Genomic DNA, 16643 nt, shown 5'->3' on the forward strand with positions numbered 1-16643 from the left:
ATTCTTACATTCTAAACCCCTTTGATATCCTTAGATCGTTTCAACTTCATTCTCACCGTCTTCTCTCCTTGCTTTTCTTGTCTTGTTACAAAAGGCCGCCTGTTAAATAGCAAATTTCCACACTTTTTCTACTTGTGTCGATTCTCTACTGATCTAGGCTATGTGCGCGTACGTACGAAACTCGGGATTCGTGCATGCTTAACGCTTGGTACTTAATTCGTACCAAACGTAAACCCAAACTGTGTACGGTATGTCTACTACTGCGCTGCGCTAACGCTGTATGGGTCTGCCACCGCGTAGGAAGCCAGAATCGACACAAGTAGAAAAAGAGAATTTGCTGTTAAACAGACGACCGTTTGTAACAAGACAAGAAAAGCAAGGAGAGAAGACGGTGAGAATGAAATTGAAACGATCTAAGGATATCAAAGGGGTTTAGAATGTAAGAATTTAATGAAGAAATGAGGTTATTTTGATCGTGATATAGACGGTCAGACCTAGTGTTATTACTGGCGGCGTGTGGCGGTATCCACAGATAGGTGTTCTGGATATAACCACACGCGTGTGGCTGGCTGGTAAAGACACGCGTGTGGCAGTATACACTGCCTTAAAAAAAAAGTTAGGCCTAACCCAGGCCAGGGAACTCCCGCCCGCTACGCGGGCGGGAGCCCAGTATAGTCACGTATTGTATTACCGGACACTATCATATTTCCGGACGCGCATATTACTGCGTATGAAGTCAATTTCGTAGCGCAAGGCTTCCGCAGTTCAATTTCACAGATCAATTCAAAGAACAAGATTGCAAAAACAAGGCGAAAAAATCTAACTTTTACCTTATTATTTTTCTTTAAAATGACAGAAAATTCTTAAAATAACATAGTTTTGCATTAACAATAACAATTGATCACAATTGATCTATTTCCTGATGGGAATACGGACCTGATAATTGCTGAAATTAAATCTTGTCCGCTCCAGCATCGATCAGATCGTCGCCGGGATCGTTGACGGCTAGTTCTCAAGTAGACCAAAACCTTCGTCTCTGTTTTGTTGGTTGTTCAGCTGAACTTCATTGGCTTCACTCACCAAATACAGAGACCGAAGTTCTAGCGCGATCTGTACAGGGGACTCAATGGCCATATGTTTATGTACTTAAGATCGGATAAAACGGGGAAGTGAATTTGCGCGACAGCCGAGGTAAGTCACTGTTTTTGTTCCTTTTAACTTCATTTTTCTCCGTTTTTTGGCAATTGATGCCAAGAGGGAATATAAATTTTCACTCTGGTCACTATAATTTTCGAAATTTTTATTCATTAAAGACAAAAATTGAAAAGCCCCGACGGGGGGATTTTGCATTGCAAGTCCCCTAATGGTGGCTGCACGATAGCGAGCCGTCTGTGTACGAGGAGAAATAAAAAAAAATGTTAAAAAACTCCTCGAAACAGACGGCTGCCAGCTGTCTAGTTCTCAAGGTACTCGGTACCCGCCGTCATGGCCGTGCGCGAGGTTTACCGCGATAGACAGCCGTCAATGATTGACAGCGCATCGATAGAACTTGATGACTGAGTGAGGGTCACGATATGAACGAGCAGTAATACTGGAAAGTGCCATATCGATAGCGCAATTGAAACAAAAAAGAAATTAGCTGGCAAACACAAATTTTTATAAAAGATTTGCTCAGAATCGATATAAGAAAGCACACAAAAACTTAGAATTTACTCATGATATGACATATGAAAAAAATCACACCAATTCTTTCTTACATCATTATAATCAAGAATATTTTTACCCGTCCGGCGCGCGTCCGGAATTATGATGTAATTTGTCACGCACGAAAATAATTGTTTTTCGCGGCTCCAGGGTATGCGGCAAGTGCAGTGCAAAGAAAACGGAAAATGTAAAATAATATCATCATATTCATAATTTTCAGAATATTTGGAATAGCAAGTGATAATTTTTCTTGATTGTATTTCCTCTAGTTGTCATTTTTAAATCACTGAAATAAAGGTGTCCGGCAATAGGATACACTGCCATACATTACGTGTAATTGACCATACTCACCTGACTAGTGTGATGTATGGTCAAAATAATTCTCCGAAGAAATAGTTAAAACAGAAATCAAGCACTTACCACGATTATAATATGGATGAACATGATAAGGGTCTAACGAGTGGCAGTTTCCTGACATCTGGGCACAAACTGGAACCTCAAAAAAACGAAAAGTTCTCTCCTACCCCCGTCTCGATCGGCCATTTTTGTTATGAATCGTAACAAAATGACCGATCGAGACTGGGGTAGAAGGAGAGAACTTTTCGTTTTTTTGAGGTTCCAGTTTGTGCCCAGATATCAGGAAACTGCCACTCGTTAGACCTTCATCCATATAATCGTGGTAAGTGCTTGATTTCTGTTTTAACTATTTCTTCAGAGAATTATTTTGACCATACTTCATGCTAGTCAGGTGAGTATGGAATTACACGTAAGGTCCTGGGCTCCCGCCCGCTACATGGGCGGGAGTTCCCTGGGCAGTGCTGGGTTAAAAAAAAGTATGATTTGATGATGGTGGCTCCAAGTCTGCGCACCTAGCCTGGGGCGTCTGGGGAGTGAAAGTCATTTACTGTACGTATGGTCACTCCCCACTAATGCCTGGGACCCCTAACTATATTTCCCCACATACGGGTACAAAACCAGAAACTTTCGCCCCCGAGAACTCTACTTTCCCTCTCTAAGTAAAACATGTACATGGGGTCCAACTTCATTTCCAAGTCACATTTCTGCGATATTGATTTCATTTTTAAAAAAAGAATTCATTAAAAAACGAAAGATTTGTTATGAAAAGATGGGAAGAGCTTACGGCCTTGTTTACGTCGCCATCTTGATTTCTTTGTCTTCCGCTTGGCGACAGCACACTAATAAAGTCATCTTTCAAATGACACCAAAATGTTGGAAAACTATTCATGCTTGAGTGAGCACTACCCTCTTAAACAAAGGGTATGAAAATTAGGGTGGGCAGGAATTAGGCTTTCGGTTTCTTTCAGTTTTTGAGAGGCGAGTCCCTTGGAACTTGCAAACTTGAGGGTGTTGTGATGAATCAATGGTCATTATCAATTTAAATTGTTAGAGCAAATTTCATGAATTATCAAACTGAAATTCCATGCATGAGTGAGCGTCAATTGCAATCTTTAGTGCAGCATTTTAACTTTACAATGTGGGTCTCAGCAGTGTGTTCATTGGAGTCAGGAGAATAGGGGTAATATTGTACTTCAGTGGGTGAAGTAAGCTTATGGTAAAAGGGTCAACAGAACGTTTAGCCTCCCTCCTACAGGTCCGTCCCTCCCCCTCCTGTTGAGATTGAGACTGATTGCTATTACATTACGAATTAAGTGCAAAGCAGACTGTAAATTTGATGATAAATTCTGAAAATGTACCTAGCGATCATTCAATCAACAATTTGATAGTAACTCAATCAGTGTGATCAATCAAATATTCACCTTTTCAATAAATCATTTCATAAATCATCATAATTAGTCAAGTTTTTAATAATCATTCAATGGAAAAGAAAGATCCATCAACCATAAGTCACTTGGCATTTCAGTATTAAATCCATGAGAAAGAAAGGGGTGGAGGGCGGAGGTGAGTACATGACATGTAATTTGTAAAAGAAAAGTCTTACCCTATCTCACCCCTTGCATGTAACAGGTACCATCACATTACTCTGACTCTTACAAGCACACTTGCTAAGATCCACATAATAAACTAAAAATGCTACACTGAAATTACAATTCCTGTTTACTCATGCATTACATTTCAATTTAGTACCTCATGAAATTTGCTTAAGAAACCAAAACTGATCTCAATTCATCAGTAATTTAGCATAACACCCTTAACTTTGCAAGTTCCAAAGGACTCACCTCAAAAAAAAAAAAAAAAGCTGGAAGGCTAATTCCTGCTCACCCCAGCAAAGGCTAGTTTCACAGGAGGGGTGAAGAGGGTAGAAAGAGAGAGAGAGAGGGGGGGGGGGGGGTTAAGTGTTCTGTTGACCCATTACCCATCAACGTACTTCCCCCACCTAAGTCCTATCCCTATTCTGACTTCCATGAACACATTGCTGAGATCCATTTATAAAAGTGAAAAATTGTATTTCATGTTCACTCATGCATTAAATTTCAATTTATTAATTCTTAAAATTTGCTATAAAAAACCTAAATTGATGATGATGATCATTGATTTATCAAAACACCCTCAACTTTGCAAGTTCCAAGGGACTCGCTTCTCAAAAACTGAAAGAAATTGGCAGGCTAATTCCTGCCCACCCTAATTTTCATACCCTTTGTTAAAGTGGGCAGTGCTCGCTCAAGCATGAATAGTTTTCCAAAATTTTGGTGTCATTTGAAAGATGACTTTATTGGCTTTCCATATGTAAGTATTTCCCCACAAAGTGATATACTTTTAATTTGGCAGCCATTTCAAAAGTGTATAGTTTTTTTGGGCGACGCACTGTATATATATACTCTCTCTCCCTCTAACTGCACCCTCTTTGCCTTTGTTAGACATTGCGCAATGACATGCAGACCAGTAAGCTGCAGTGGTCGTCCGCTCCTGCACTTCGCTCTGAACCCCTGTCAAATGAGAGATGGTTTTTCATTTTTTCTCTGGATCTTTTCTGCTTCACAGATTTACGATGAGAAGGACATGCTGCAGGGCAAGCTGGATCTCCTCAGCAACACAAACATGGTAAGATCTCCTTGTCCGTATTAATTCAAATCCAGGAATCACATTGTCATTGCAAACACTCAAGCACCAGTAACAAGAAGGACATTCTCAACCCTAAAAGATAAAGAATTGATTCGTTTTGATGCCTAAAGATTTTAGAGTCGTTTCAGGTCTTGGCTGTTTGTTGCATCAGTGCATGATTATGATGGAAATAGGCACATACAGTGCCTTTGTTAAAATCCCCAAGATTCTGAATCATTGTTTTTTTTTACAAGACAATGCTTCTAAAATGTATAAATCATGCTAATTTATGCATGAAAACTTTTTTGTGGTTCTCAAAATAAATAAGAACGAAATTTGCAAATTTCTGTCTAAATCCATTTTCTAGCATTTTGAATAAACTTGTAAAGTTGAACTAACTGTTTGAATGTTCAATACATGAATACACATGAGAGGTTAACAACCTTGCTAAAGTAAATAAACTTGCTCTTGCCACCTTTGCATGAACTAAACCTGATGTTGCTTTATTTAGTATGGAGAGTCAAAAGTGGATCAAGTTGTGATGCCATATTCCCTGATATTCATTATCTCATTTCATCTGAAATTCCTTTTCATTCACCCCTTTTGTAGGTTGATTTTGCCATGGACGTGTACAAGACACTCAATGAAGACCAAGAGGTGCCACAAAGTAAGTCGTATACATTTCAAAATGTGATTTATCTTGAAGGAATACTCTTCAAAATAAATCATTTATTCAGTTGCTTTTGGACGTTTCAGTTTATTTGCTCCTAAGGGCAATATAGCCCCCACCCCCTTTAAAATGCCCCAGTGAATTTCCATTTGGTTTAAAACTGCAAAAGAGATATAAATTACAGAGAAGTACAGTGTGCGGAATGGTCCCTGTACTGTCTTGAACTAATGAATTCCTCTCATTGGCATTTTTATTCCTTCATATCTTTTAATAGATTAATGAGCTGAAAGATGTTAAAAGGTAAAAGAAAATGGTTGCAGCAAACAATCATTTTATGAGAAAGTCTTTAAAATCAATATTGCCACAAAATAAGTATCAAGATTTAGATCTGGTTCATTGAAATTAACTTATCTTTGTGAAATAATGAAATCTTAACTGAAAACGGATAATTCTGATGATTACCAACACAAAAAGGATTTGTTGGACAGTGCTATTATTATTTGGAAAAATACCTGACAGTATGAGTTCATGGAATCTTGCTTATTTTGCTCATTTCTCAGCAATTACACATATTTCTCCAGAGCCATGTGGCACATACTTTAATATGTACATACAAATACTGAGGTGGTCATCTTATTTGATTCCGTTCTATCTCCTTTTGATATCGTTACCACACTGGTATTTATCTTTAAGAAAATGTCTATCTCACATTTCTTCAGCAAGAAATTCATCTTCATTGTGCTGCATTTAACCCATTTGAGGTAAATGGGTTCCTGACTCAATACATGAGTCAGTGGTGGACCGTGACCCGAAGGAGACGAAGCATTGGAGGGGCACAGCATTGTTCACAAACAATACAATGCTTTGTCTCCTGGGTCACGGTCCGCCACTGTCATGAGTGCTAGAAAAGTAGAAATACATGCCATGTAACTGCTTGTTCGAAAGCAGGTATAAATGTACTAGTATGCCTTTGAATTGGCAAAGGGTGCTTGAAATAATTTATTTCAGTTACATTTTACATATTCTGTTTGATCATCCATTAGCCCTGAAGGATAAGCGTGCCGATGTGGTGAATCAGTTGAAGCGTCTTCAGCAGGACACAGAGCCGATCATCAAGATCTTTGAGAATGCTGAAGTACTAGAACATATCCAATCAACCAGGGATAGCAAACAGCTCTTTGATTACCTCGTCAAAAACCACGGGGTAAGTCGTCGTCTTCTCCATCTGGTAGGAGCGCTTCCTCGAAATACTGAAGATGAATGCTTTGTTTATGCATGTTGCGCCTTATTGTGGGCCCATATTCGTAAAACCTGAATAATTATAATGAAAAGATATTTTGCTTAGGGGCAGGTCCAATCTATTTGACTTGTGACGTACGGGACATTTAGAGACTTTAAAGTTGTGTAACATAAAAAAGAAATGCACAACAGAGAATCTTTTGTGGATTTTGGAAGGCCAGTTGTGCCCTCTTTATTCAGTAAAAAAATTAGTGATCTACAATGCCATTAACGATGCACTATATTAATTAATATGCAATGTGACGTATGGGACCAGACGAAAGCTGATTTATTTTAAAAAAAGTTTGTCATTAAAACTCTGTGAATTGGAATAAGCTGGAAATCTCTCATTATCATGTTTTCATCTTGTATCTTTATCAAGTTTCATTAGCCATGAATGAAATGATTGAACTCATTGGAGTTATTATGTAATAGCTCAAAATATAAACAACCGCGCTGTGACGTACGGGACATGTGACGTACGGGACATTTGTCCATGTGTAAAACGAATGGGGAAAGTGAAATTTCATCAAAATTTATAATTGATGCAAACGTAAGTAAGTTAATTTTAACATGGATTATCATGTTTGATATATATTTCTTTAATAGCATACACTGAAACAAAACATGGCAAACACTTTATGACCTTATAAATATTATGAAAGATGTCTTGCAAATAATTCCATGTGTTAAACGAATGGGGAAAGTGAAATTTCTTCAAAATTTATAATCAACTGGATGTGAACCAAAGTAAGTTAGATTTACATGGATTATTATGATTTATATATACATGTATTTCTATTATAGTATATGATTAAACAAAACAAAAATCTTTATGACCTCATAATTGTTAAAGATTAATTAATTAACTAATTGATAATAATTAATGTTAATTATTACAAATCATAACTTTATTATCAGCCTTATACCAATATTCAACCATTGATATTATATCATTTATCTCAATTTACATTATCTTTGATCCTTATTGAAAAATAACCCTAATTAGAATTACATAGAAATCTTATAGTGTGTCCCGTACGTCACACATTTGTGCACTTTCTCCACTCCCTGGGGGACATTCCAACAACTAGAGTCTAGATTTTACTTGATAGGCCACAGCACACAATTTCATGATTACTAGTTTTAAGGATGTATGAATATGGACCCTGGTGCCTACATACATGTATATGCACATATGCAAGAAAAAGAAAATAGTCAAGCTGACAGTACTGAGCCTGCATCACTCTTGAGGCCATTTAAGCATGAAGAAAGGAGGAGTGAGTTGGATCCTCTGGGAGGTTGTTTGGGAAGTCATTTTAGGTTCTTAAGAAGAACGAAGAAGCGTATGAATGACTGCTGCAGTTGAATCTCAAGAAAAAGCAAATTCACAAAGGTGGTTTTTAAAATCATTGGTTGAAACCATGGTTTATGCAGATTACCTTTATAAGTATGCTATTCCGAATAAAATAGCGTGGATAACCACGGCAACAGGCATCAAATTGGCGCACTGTGACAAAGCACGCATCAGCATTTGACATTTTTTTAACATACGCGGTAAATAAGCGTAATTTATACAGGATGTCTGCATAAACCATGGGTTCTACTGATGGTTTTAAAAACCACCTTTGTGAATTCGGGCCTTATTGTCTGAAAACAGTCTCCAAATTCCTGTAGGGAACCATCTCTTGGTAGAAGAAGGTTTCTACTTCTATCATATCTCCAAAATTGGGTTTAGTCTGAGCTTTCATTAAAAAATATGTATTTGAATTTTAAATTTGAGGTTTTAACACCCCAGCTGCAATTTATTTCTGCATAATACTTGAACACCTGTAAATCACCTTCATCTCTTACTGCTATATGTTTGATGCAACTAGAGAGAGAGAATGTTTACTTTGCAATTATTTAGGCCTTATCAGAAGTATTTCTTCTGTACATTTTATCATTTCGTATTTTATCATTTGATGAAACCATATCAAGATGTAAGTGCGTCGTGGTCTAGTGGTTCTGACTCTCGCCTTTGAAACAGAGGGTCGTGGGTTCGTATCGTGGCTACGGCGTGTTTTCCTTCAGCAAGAAATTTATCCACACTTTGCTGCACTCCACCCAGGTGAGGTGAATGGGTACCCGGCAGGAGAAAATCCTCGCAAGTACCGAGCGCCGGTGATGGTAGCTCGAGCTAAAACTGGGGTAATAATGGCAGCGCTTTGTATCCTCTGGCAAAAAGCGCTTTTTAAATCCAGGTATTATTATTATTATTTCAGTTTCGAGAAGAGTCACTGAGTCTTTTGTATGAGTATGCCAAGTTCCAGTATGACTGTGGTAACTACTCCGGAGCATCAGAGTACCTCTACTTCCATAGAACACTGGTAAGATACACACTGATGAATGAAGGCTTGACCATTACATGGTCGGGCCTTCATCATTTCATTGTTTCCCGACAATCAGATATTCTTGCAATTCGCTTCCATCTGTTTATTTTGGACATTATTGGATGCATTCTCAAAGTATCTGCTGAAATATGTGTAATTAAGTTATGAAATCTTCTTATTCTGGTAAGATACACACTGTTGAAGGCTTGACCATTACATGATCGGGCCTTCATCATTTCATTGTTTCCCGACAATCAGATATTCTTGCAATTCGCTTCCATCTGTTTATTTTGGACATTATTGGATGCATTCTCAAAGTATCTGCTGAAATATGTGTAATTAAGTTATGAAATCTTCTTATTCTGGTAAGATACACACTGTTGAAGGCTTGACCATTACATGATCGGGCCTTCATCGTCTGATTGTTCCCCCACAATTAATCAGATATTCTTGCATTATTTTCCATCTGTTTATTTGGGACATTATTGGATGCAATCTCAAAGTATCTGCTGAATTATGTGTAATTAACTTATGAAATCTTCTTACACTGGTAAGATACACACTGTTGAAGGCTTGACCATTACATGTTTGGGCCTTCATTGTCTCATTGTTCTCCCATAAATTAATCAGTTATTCTTGAATTTCTTTGCCATCTGTTTATTTGGGACATTATTGGATGCATTCTCAAAGTATCTGCTGAATTATGTGTAATTAAGTTATGAAATCTTCTTACTCTGGTAAGATACACACTGATGAAGGCTTGACCATTACTGTTTGGGCCTTCATCGTCTCATTGTTCCCCCATAAATTAATCAGTTATTCTTGAATTTCTTTGCCATCTGTTTATTTGGGACATTATTGGATGCATTCTCAAAGTATCTGCTGGATTATGTGTAATTAAGTTATGAAATCTTCTTACTCTGGTAAGATACACATTGATGAAGGCTTGACCATTACTGTTTGGGCCTTCATCGTCTCATTGTTCCCCCATAAATTAATCAGTTATTCTTGAATTTCTTTGCCATCTGTTTATTTGGGACATTGGATGCAATCTCATAATATCTGCTAAATTATGTGTACATAACTAACTTATGAAATCTTTATAAACCATGATTTAAAACCATTCAAAACCACCCTGTGAATCCCGGCCCGTAGGTAATATCTTCTCATTCCCGTCTTTCATCTTTAGACGAGGTCCTATTTTACACAGAATGTCATCTTTTGAAAGGAAGAAATTTCATTATAATGATTAAAGGTGTGAAGTATACCCCAGAAAAATATTGATTTGAATAAATAGAGAAAAATCAAACAGCCATTATGCTCAAAAAATTTCATTAAAATCGGATGTAAAATAGAAAATTATGGTCACATTTTAAAGTTTCGCTTTATGATTATATTTTTCAGAAAATTGTTATATACACGACTCTGACATTTGTTAGATTTTTCTCTGTTAATGCAATTATTTTTTTTTTGGGGGGTGGACTTGTCCTTTAACCTCAATTGTTATTTTTTATATTGGTATTTAGGTCCCACCGTCTGATCCCAAGTCTACCAGCTCACTATGGGGTAAGCTGGCCTCTGAGATTCTTATGCAGAACTGGGAGGGAGCTCTGGAAGATCTCAACAAGCTCCAAGAGGTCATTGACCCTCAAGATAAAATGGACGTAAGTATTGTACAGCAGACTGAGTACTGGACCTTGTTGCATACAAGTTTCCATTATGGTAACTCTGCCATGCAAATGATAACTTGTAAGGAATCCTTGATTTTGATTGGCTGTTGATCAGTGTTATCAAGGTAGTTACCATAATAGTTACTTTTATGCAACAAGGAGCTGGGGAGCCTTTTATCAATATTTTCATCTAAGAAGTTGTGAGACAGCAACTCTCCTTGATTTTGATGTCTGAGAAGCACTTACTATATAGTTACTGTCAGATAAAGTGTCCAAGTCCTCTGGGGAGCCTTTCACAAACATGTTCATTTGACAACTCCCCTTGACTTTGATTGGCTGAGAAGCGCTGTTACTCTGGCAAATTTTGTATAAAACAAGACTTGTTGGGAAAAAAGATTTTCGACAAGTTCTTTTATGAAATACCTCCCTGAGCAGCCTTTCATGGAGCATCTTATCAATGATTTTCAAGGATATGTTTACTTTGAGCCAATAAGATGCAATGATTTCAGTCAATAAAGTCACTGATAGTTTTCTGAAATGTTTCCCAGAGTGTAACATAAATTCTGGTTTGCATTTCATGATGTCTAAAGGGCAATTCTTAGAAAAAATAACCTTTCAGGATGTCTGACCCCATTATTCTTTATTCTGACGTCAGTTCATGAACTGCTCAACCAATGATAATTTGAAGGCATTACAAGTTTCTATATGAACTGGAATGAAGAGACGATTATTTCAGGAAAATCCCTCATATAGTGAGATGGACATACATACTTTATAGAATTTACAAGAAGGGGAATGTTGTTGGCCTCACAAGTTACTATTATAAAGTACACGTAATCCAGAATTGTGAAGGTCTATCCTACCATATACAGCTTGTGATGTATGATGTGTTTAGGGTGTCAAGGATGCCTACAATATGAAAATAGTGTACAGGCAAAATCTGAGAAAAAAAATGTTGATTTGAATCAATAGAGAAAAATCAGACAAGCACAATGCTGAAAATTTCATCAAAATCGGATGTAAAATAAGAAAGTTATGACATTTCAAAGTTTCGCTTATTTTTAACAAAATAGTTATATGAACGAGCCAGTTACATCCAAATGAGAGAGTCGATGATGTCACTATTTTGTTTTTTTATTGTTTGAATTATACAATATTTCATTTTTTACGAATTTGACGATTAGGACCTTGCCTGAAGCACAAAATGTTAAAATAATGGAATTCCACGTGTTCAGGGAGGAATGAAACTTCATTTCACATGACAATGATGAGAAAATACAAATATTTCATATAATAAAATACAAAAGAAATAGTGAGTGAGTGATGTCATCGACTCTCTCATTTGGATGTAACTGGCTCGTTCATATAACTATTTTGTTAAAAATAAACGAAACTTTGAAATGTCATAACTTTCTTATTTCACATCAGATTTTGATGAAATTTTCATTATTATGCTTGTTGAATTTTTCTCTTTTCATGACGAAAAACTTCCATTTGAGAACAATATAATGAATATACCCCAGTTCCCCTTCTCATCAATTCTCTTCTCCAGCCGTAACTGCCTCAAGAAAGCAATTTAAGTATTAAAATACCTGTTTCTTGACGTTGGTCCGAAGATAAAACAACAGCCCGGCATATACAGTCACAGCAGGGGGCCACACACGATTGGATGCATGCGCAGCGCTGAGTGCAGTCCCTGTAGGCATGCCGTCATTTTTGTCTCACCTGCGAAGCAGAGTGAGACTATAGGCGCTGCTTTTCCGACGGCGGCGGCGGCGTCAACATCAAATCTTAACCTGAGGTTAAGTTTTTGAAATGACATCATAACTTAGAAAGTATATGGACCTAGTTCATGAAACTTGGCCATAAGGTTAATCAAGTATTACTGAACATCCTATTAGAGTTTCGTGTCACATGACCAAGGTCAAAGGTCATTTAGGGTCAATGAACTTAGACCATGTTGGAGGAACCAACATCGAAATCTTAACCTGAGGTTAAGTTTTTGAAATGTCATCATAACTTAGAAAATATATGGACCTAGTTCATGAAACTTGGACATAAGGTTAATCAAGTATCACTGAACATCCTGTGCACGTTTCAGGTCACATGACCAAGGTCAAAGGTCAATGAACTTTGGCCGAATTGGGTGTATCTGTTGAATTACCATCATAACTTTGAAAGTTTGTGGATCTGATTCATGAAACTTGTACATAAGAGTAATCAAGTATCACTGAACATCCTGTTCGAGTTTCAGGTCACATGATCAAGGTCAAAGGTCATGTAAGGTCAATGAACTTTGGCCATGTTGGGGTGTTTTGTTGAATAACCATCATATCTCTGTAAGTTTATTGGTCTAGTTCATAAAAAGTGGACATAAGAGTAACCATGTATCACTGAACATCTTGTGCGATTTAGAGTAGTATTCAAAGTCAGCACTGCTGCTATATTGAACCGCGTGATGCAGGTGAGACGGCCAGAGGCATTCCACTTGTTATTCGCTTACTTTCCTTATTCCGAGGTCGATTTTCTTCGTTCGAAATTGAAAATGGACTAATATTGGGTTAATGAATACAATATGCCTTTGAAAACGTGATTAAATATGGAATACAATAATTTCATTCCGAAGGTCCTACTACAGGCAGAGAAGTCTTACGTAATAGCGCAGCTGTTGTTTATCTTTTCGTCCTTTGCTCAACGCTCATATACTGGCCTGTGGGGGTGAAATTGAGACAGCCGGGATTACCCCTGGATTACTTGGCCAAGTGCGGTTGATAAGGGCTTGGAAATGAGTTTTAGGAGATCCAAATGGAAAATGGGGTAAAACACCGCAGTTCGCAGTCCGAACTGCGGTATTGTTTCAAAGGGAAGTTTGACGTAATGTTTTATTCAAATCAAGTTTTTGTTGGGGTGGACTTGTCCTTTAAGTGTACAGGCACATTCTGAGAAAAAAAAATGTTGCTCAGTTGATATTTCCAATGGGGAAATCTGATATGGGCCATTATGAGAAATCTCGACTTTAATTTGGTTATAACTCTGAGAAGTTTATAAATTTAGCAATACGATGTTTACATGACAGTAACATGTTTGGTCAACTATCATTTGGAAATAATTCTTGGTGACAACAATATGCATGTTCAAGGTCAGAGGTCAAAAGAATTGGGTCACGTGTATGACTTCAAAGTGTCACACACGTGACCCACTTCTTTTGACCTCTGACCTTGAACATGTATACTGTTGTCAGCATGAAATACATGTATTTCCAAATGATAGTCGACCAAACATGTTACTGTTATGTAAACATCAAATTGCTAAATCTATAAACTTTTCAGATTTATAACCAAATTAAAGTCAAGATTTCTCATAATGGCCCATAACAGATTTCCCCATTGGAAATATCTACAGAACACAACATATTTTCTCAGATAAACATTGAATTACAAAATCTATAAATTTTTGAGAGTTATAACTAATTTAAGTCAAAACTTGTCATAATTTTGGTCATATAATAGCAAAGAATAGCCCTGTACTTGACTGCATCTTTCTGTATTTCTTTTCCTCGTGCAGTCTCATTTCATCACTCCACTGCAGTCATTACAGCAGAGGACTTGGCTGATTCATTGGAGTCTCTTTGTATATTTCAACCATCCCGACGGCAGGGATCTCATCATCGATAAGTTCCTTTACCAACCAGCGTAAGTAGATGCTTCGCGAGATTTCATATTTTAATTCAACCACGACATGAAATGTAAATACAAGTGTAATTCATAATTAAAACACAGATTGCTTTCTTCAGAATGTGTATTTTTTTTTTGGGGGGGTGTAATTTGTCACTAAACGCCCCCCCCCCAAAAAAAAATTACACAACGTGTGGAAGTGTTGTGATATTACAATGCTGTGGTGCCAAATCTCCCTAGCGTCATTTGGATAGGCGTCAATCCACATTTTGCTACTCTCCAACCAGGAGTTGTATAATAATATGCAACATTTGTGTAGCGCTTTATATAAATATTTCTAAGCACTGCAAACTATTTCCCCCCGGCTTTAGCACGGCTATCCCGATCGGGCATTCATAGAACTTCGTCCTACTGGATACCCATTTACTACACCTTGTTGGAGAGTGCAAAATGTAAACAAACACCTTGCCAAAGGACGCAAGTGCTGTGGTGGGAGTTGAACCTCTGACCCTGTGGACAAAAGTCCAGAGACTTATCCACTTAGCCACAAAACCTCTACAATGGGTATCTGGTAGGATGCGAAAGCCTCGCATTAGAGTTTGAAACCGCTTGTTGGAATACTCCCTTGTGAGTGGAGAACGTGCGTACTCTGTGTTTGGGCAGGCAAGAATCCCTCTGTATAGTGCTTGGAGACATTCCATTAACTGCTTTGTGGAATTTTATTATTAAAAGAAAAGGAAGAGAATCCTCACATTTTGCAATGTGGGGGCTTGTAAGAACTATGTAATGTGGGCTATGATAAGAACTATTCATCATTGTCACACATTGTATACATGCACATATGTGAATGCAAACAAGTTAATATGTCCTCACATCCTGCAATATGGGGGTATAGTAAGAACTATTTACCTTTGTCACATTGTATAGATACCTGGGAAGTTCATCAATAATTCATCCGACAAGTTGTCAGATCTGACATCTTTCCATGATTTTGATTGGCTGAGAGGCACTGTTCTGATGGTAACTGTCGGATAAAATGGGACTTGTCGGATAAAACGTCTGACAAGTTCTTTCATGAAACGCCCCCCTGAATGCAATCCAGACCATGTGTCCTCACTTCCTGCGTTATGGTGTGTTACGATACTGCAACAAATAACAATCAGAAATTGATGTATAAAGTTTAATTTCCTCTTTTTTTATTACAGGAAATAATTATACATAAATAAAACAAATAATGATCTTACATAAATCTCTTGAAGTGTCCGATGTAAAATCCCGAAGTGATGATACTATATCCAAGTAATAATCCAAATGATAAAATCCCAGTTGACTGGCGAAAATTCACAATGATGGCGATGATGAAACTGATGTTGAAGTCCGATGAATAATAAGAGTCACTGCAACGAGTTGAAATGTCCGTGAAGACGATGTTGATGATGATTAACAGTCAATTTCAGTAATCCATGGGTTGAAGCGTGTTCATTGAACAGGTTGATGATGTTGATGATCTCGATGAGAACTGATAATTTCTCAAAATAACTGCAAACAGTTCATTGATGCATAAACTGCTCTGATCTGATCTGGTGAAGTGATCTCATATGATGTGATGTGATCTCCTGCTCTCATATGATGTGATGGTGTGATGATCATCTTGAAAAATCTGCAGCTTTTATACTAATTACAAGTGTTCTAGATCATTCTCAAATTTCGACTAATCTACAAGCTTCTAGAATTGTCTTCCAAAAGAACTTTCTCCTTTCAGGAGCAGTCAAAATCCAGAACACTCTTGAATGACCTCATTGAAATCAACAGTGTAAACAAAATACCTAAGCCTATTCATTTCCACTACCAATACAATTCTATTGTTTGGCTTTTCCTTATTCAACAATAAAACTCCTTGGCCTTTAAATAGGCAAGGCCTGCATAATAAAAAGACATCCTGGAATGTTCTTTACAATTCTTGGCTATCCTTAAAGGGAAATAACTAATAGATAAATGTAATTGCCTTTTAAAATTCTTTTACAATTATTCATATATGTAACACCTCCCCCACCGGGGAAAAGAAAGCTTTACCGTAGTAAAGGTTTCTTTATGATTACTTTTTCTTTTAACTGTTCAAAGTCATCTTGATAAATCATTTACAGTTATCGTGTACAAAGATATAGTACTTAACGAACATGTTAAAATAAATGAACATCAAAGATGTTTTCTTCAAATGACACACTTGGTCAAAATCATGAATAATTTCACTTTT

The 16643-nt window shown here is 37.2% G+C and overlaps 1 protein-coding gene across 1 annotated transcript in view; it reads left to right on the plus strand.

The window, feature by feature from the left end:
• Nucleotides 1-16643, plus strand: part of LOC121431246 (eukaryotic translation initiation factor 3 subunit E-like) — a 31288-nt gene that overhangs the window by 480 nt on the left and 14165 nt on the right. Inside the window, exons 2-7 of the mRNA XM_041628756.1 lie at nt 4666-4725; nt 5335-5392; nt 6439-6599; nt 8938-9042; nt 10572-10709; nt 14280-14407. Of these exons, the coding sequence (XP_041484690.1) occupies nt 4666-4725; nt 5335-5392; nt 6439-6599; nt 8938-9042; nt 10572-10709; nt 14280-14407 (650 nt within the window). The remainder of the gene's footprint in view (nt 1-4665; nt 4726-5334; nt 5393-6438; nt 6600-8937; nt 9043-10571; nt 10710-14279; nt 14408-16643) is intronic.

This window comes from Lytechinus variegatus, chromosome 17, assembly GCF_018143015.1.
Source record: "Lytechinus variegatus isolate NC3 chromosome 17, Lvar_3.0, whole genome shotgun sequence".
Classification (NCBI taxonomy): domain Eukaryota; kingdom Metazoa; phylum Echinodermata; class Echinoidea; order Temnopleuroida; family Toxopneustidae; genus Lytechinus; species Lytechinus variegatus.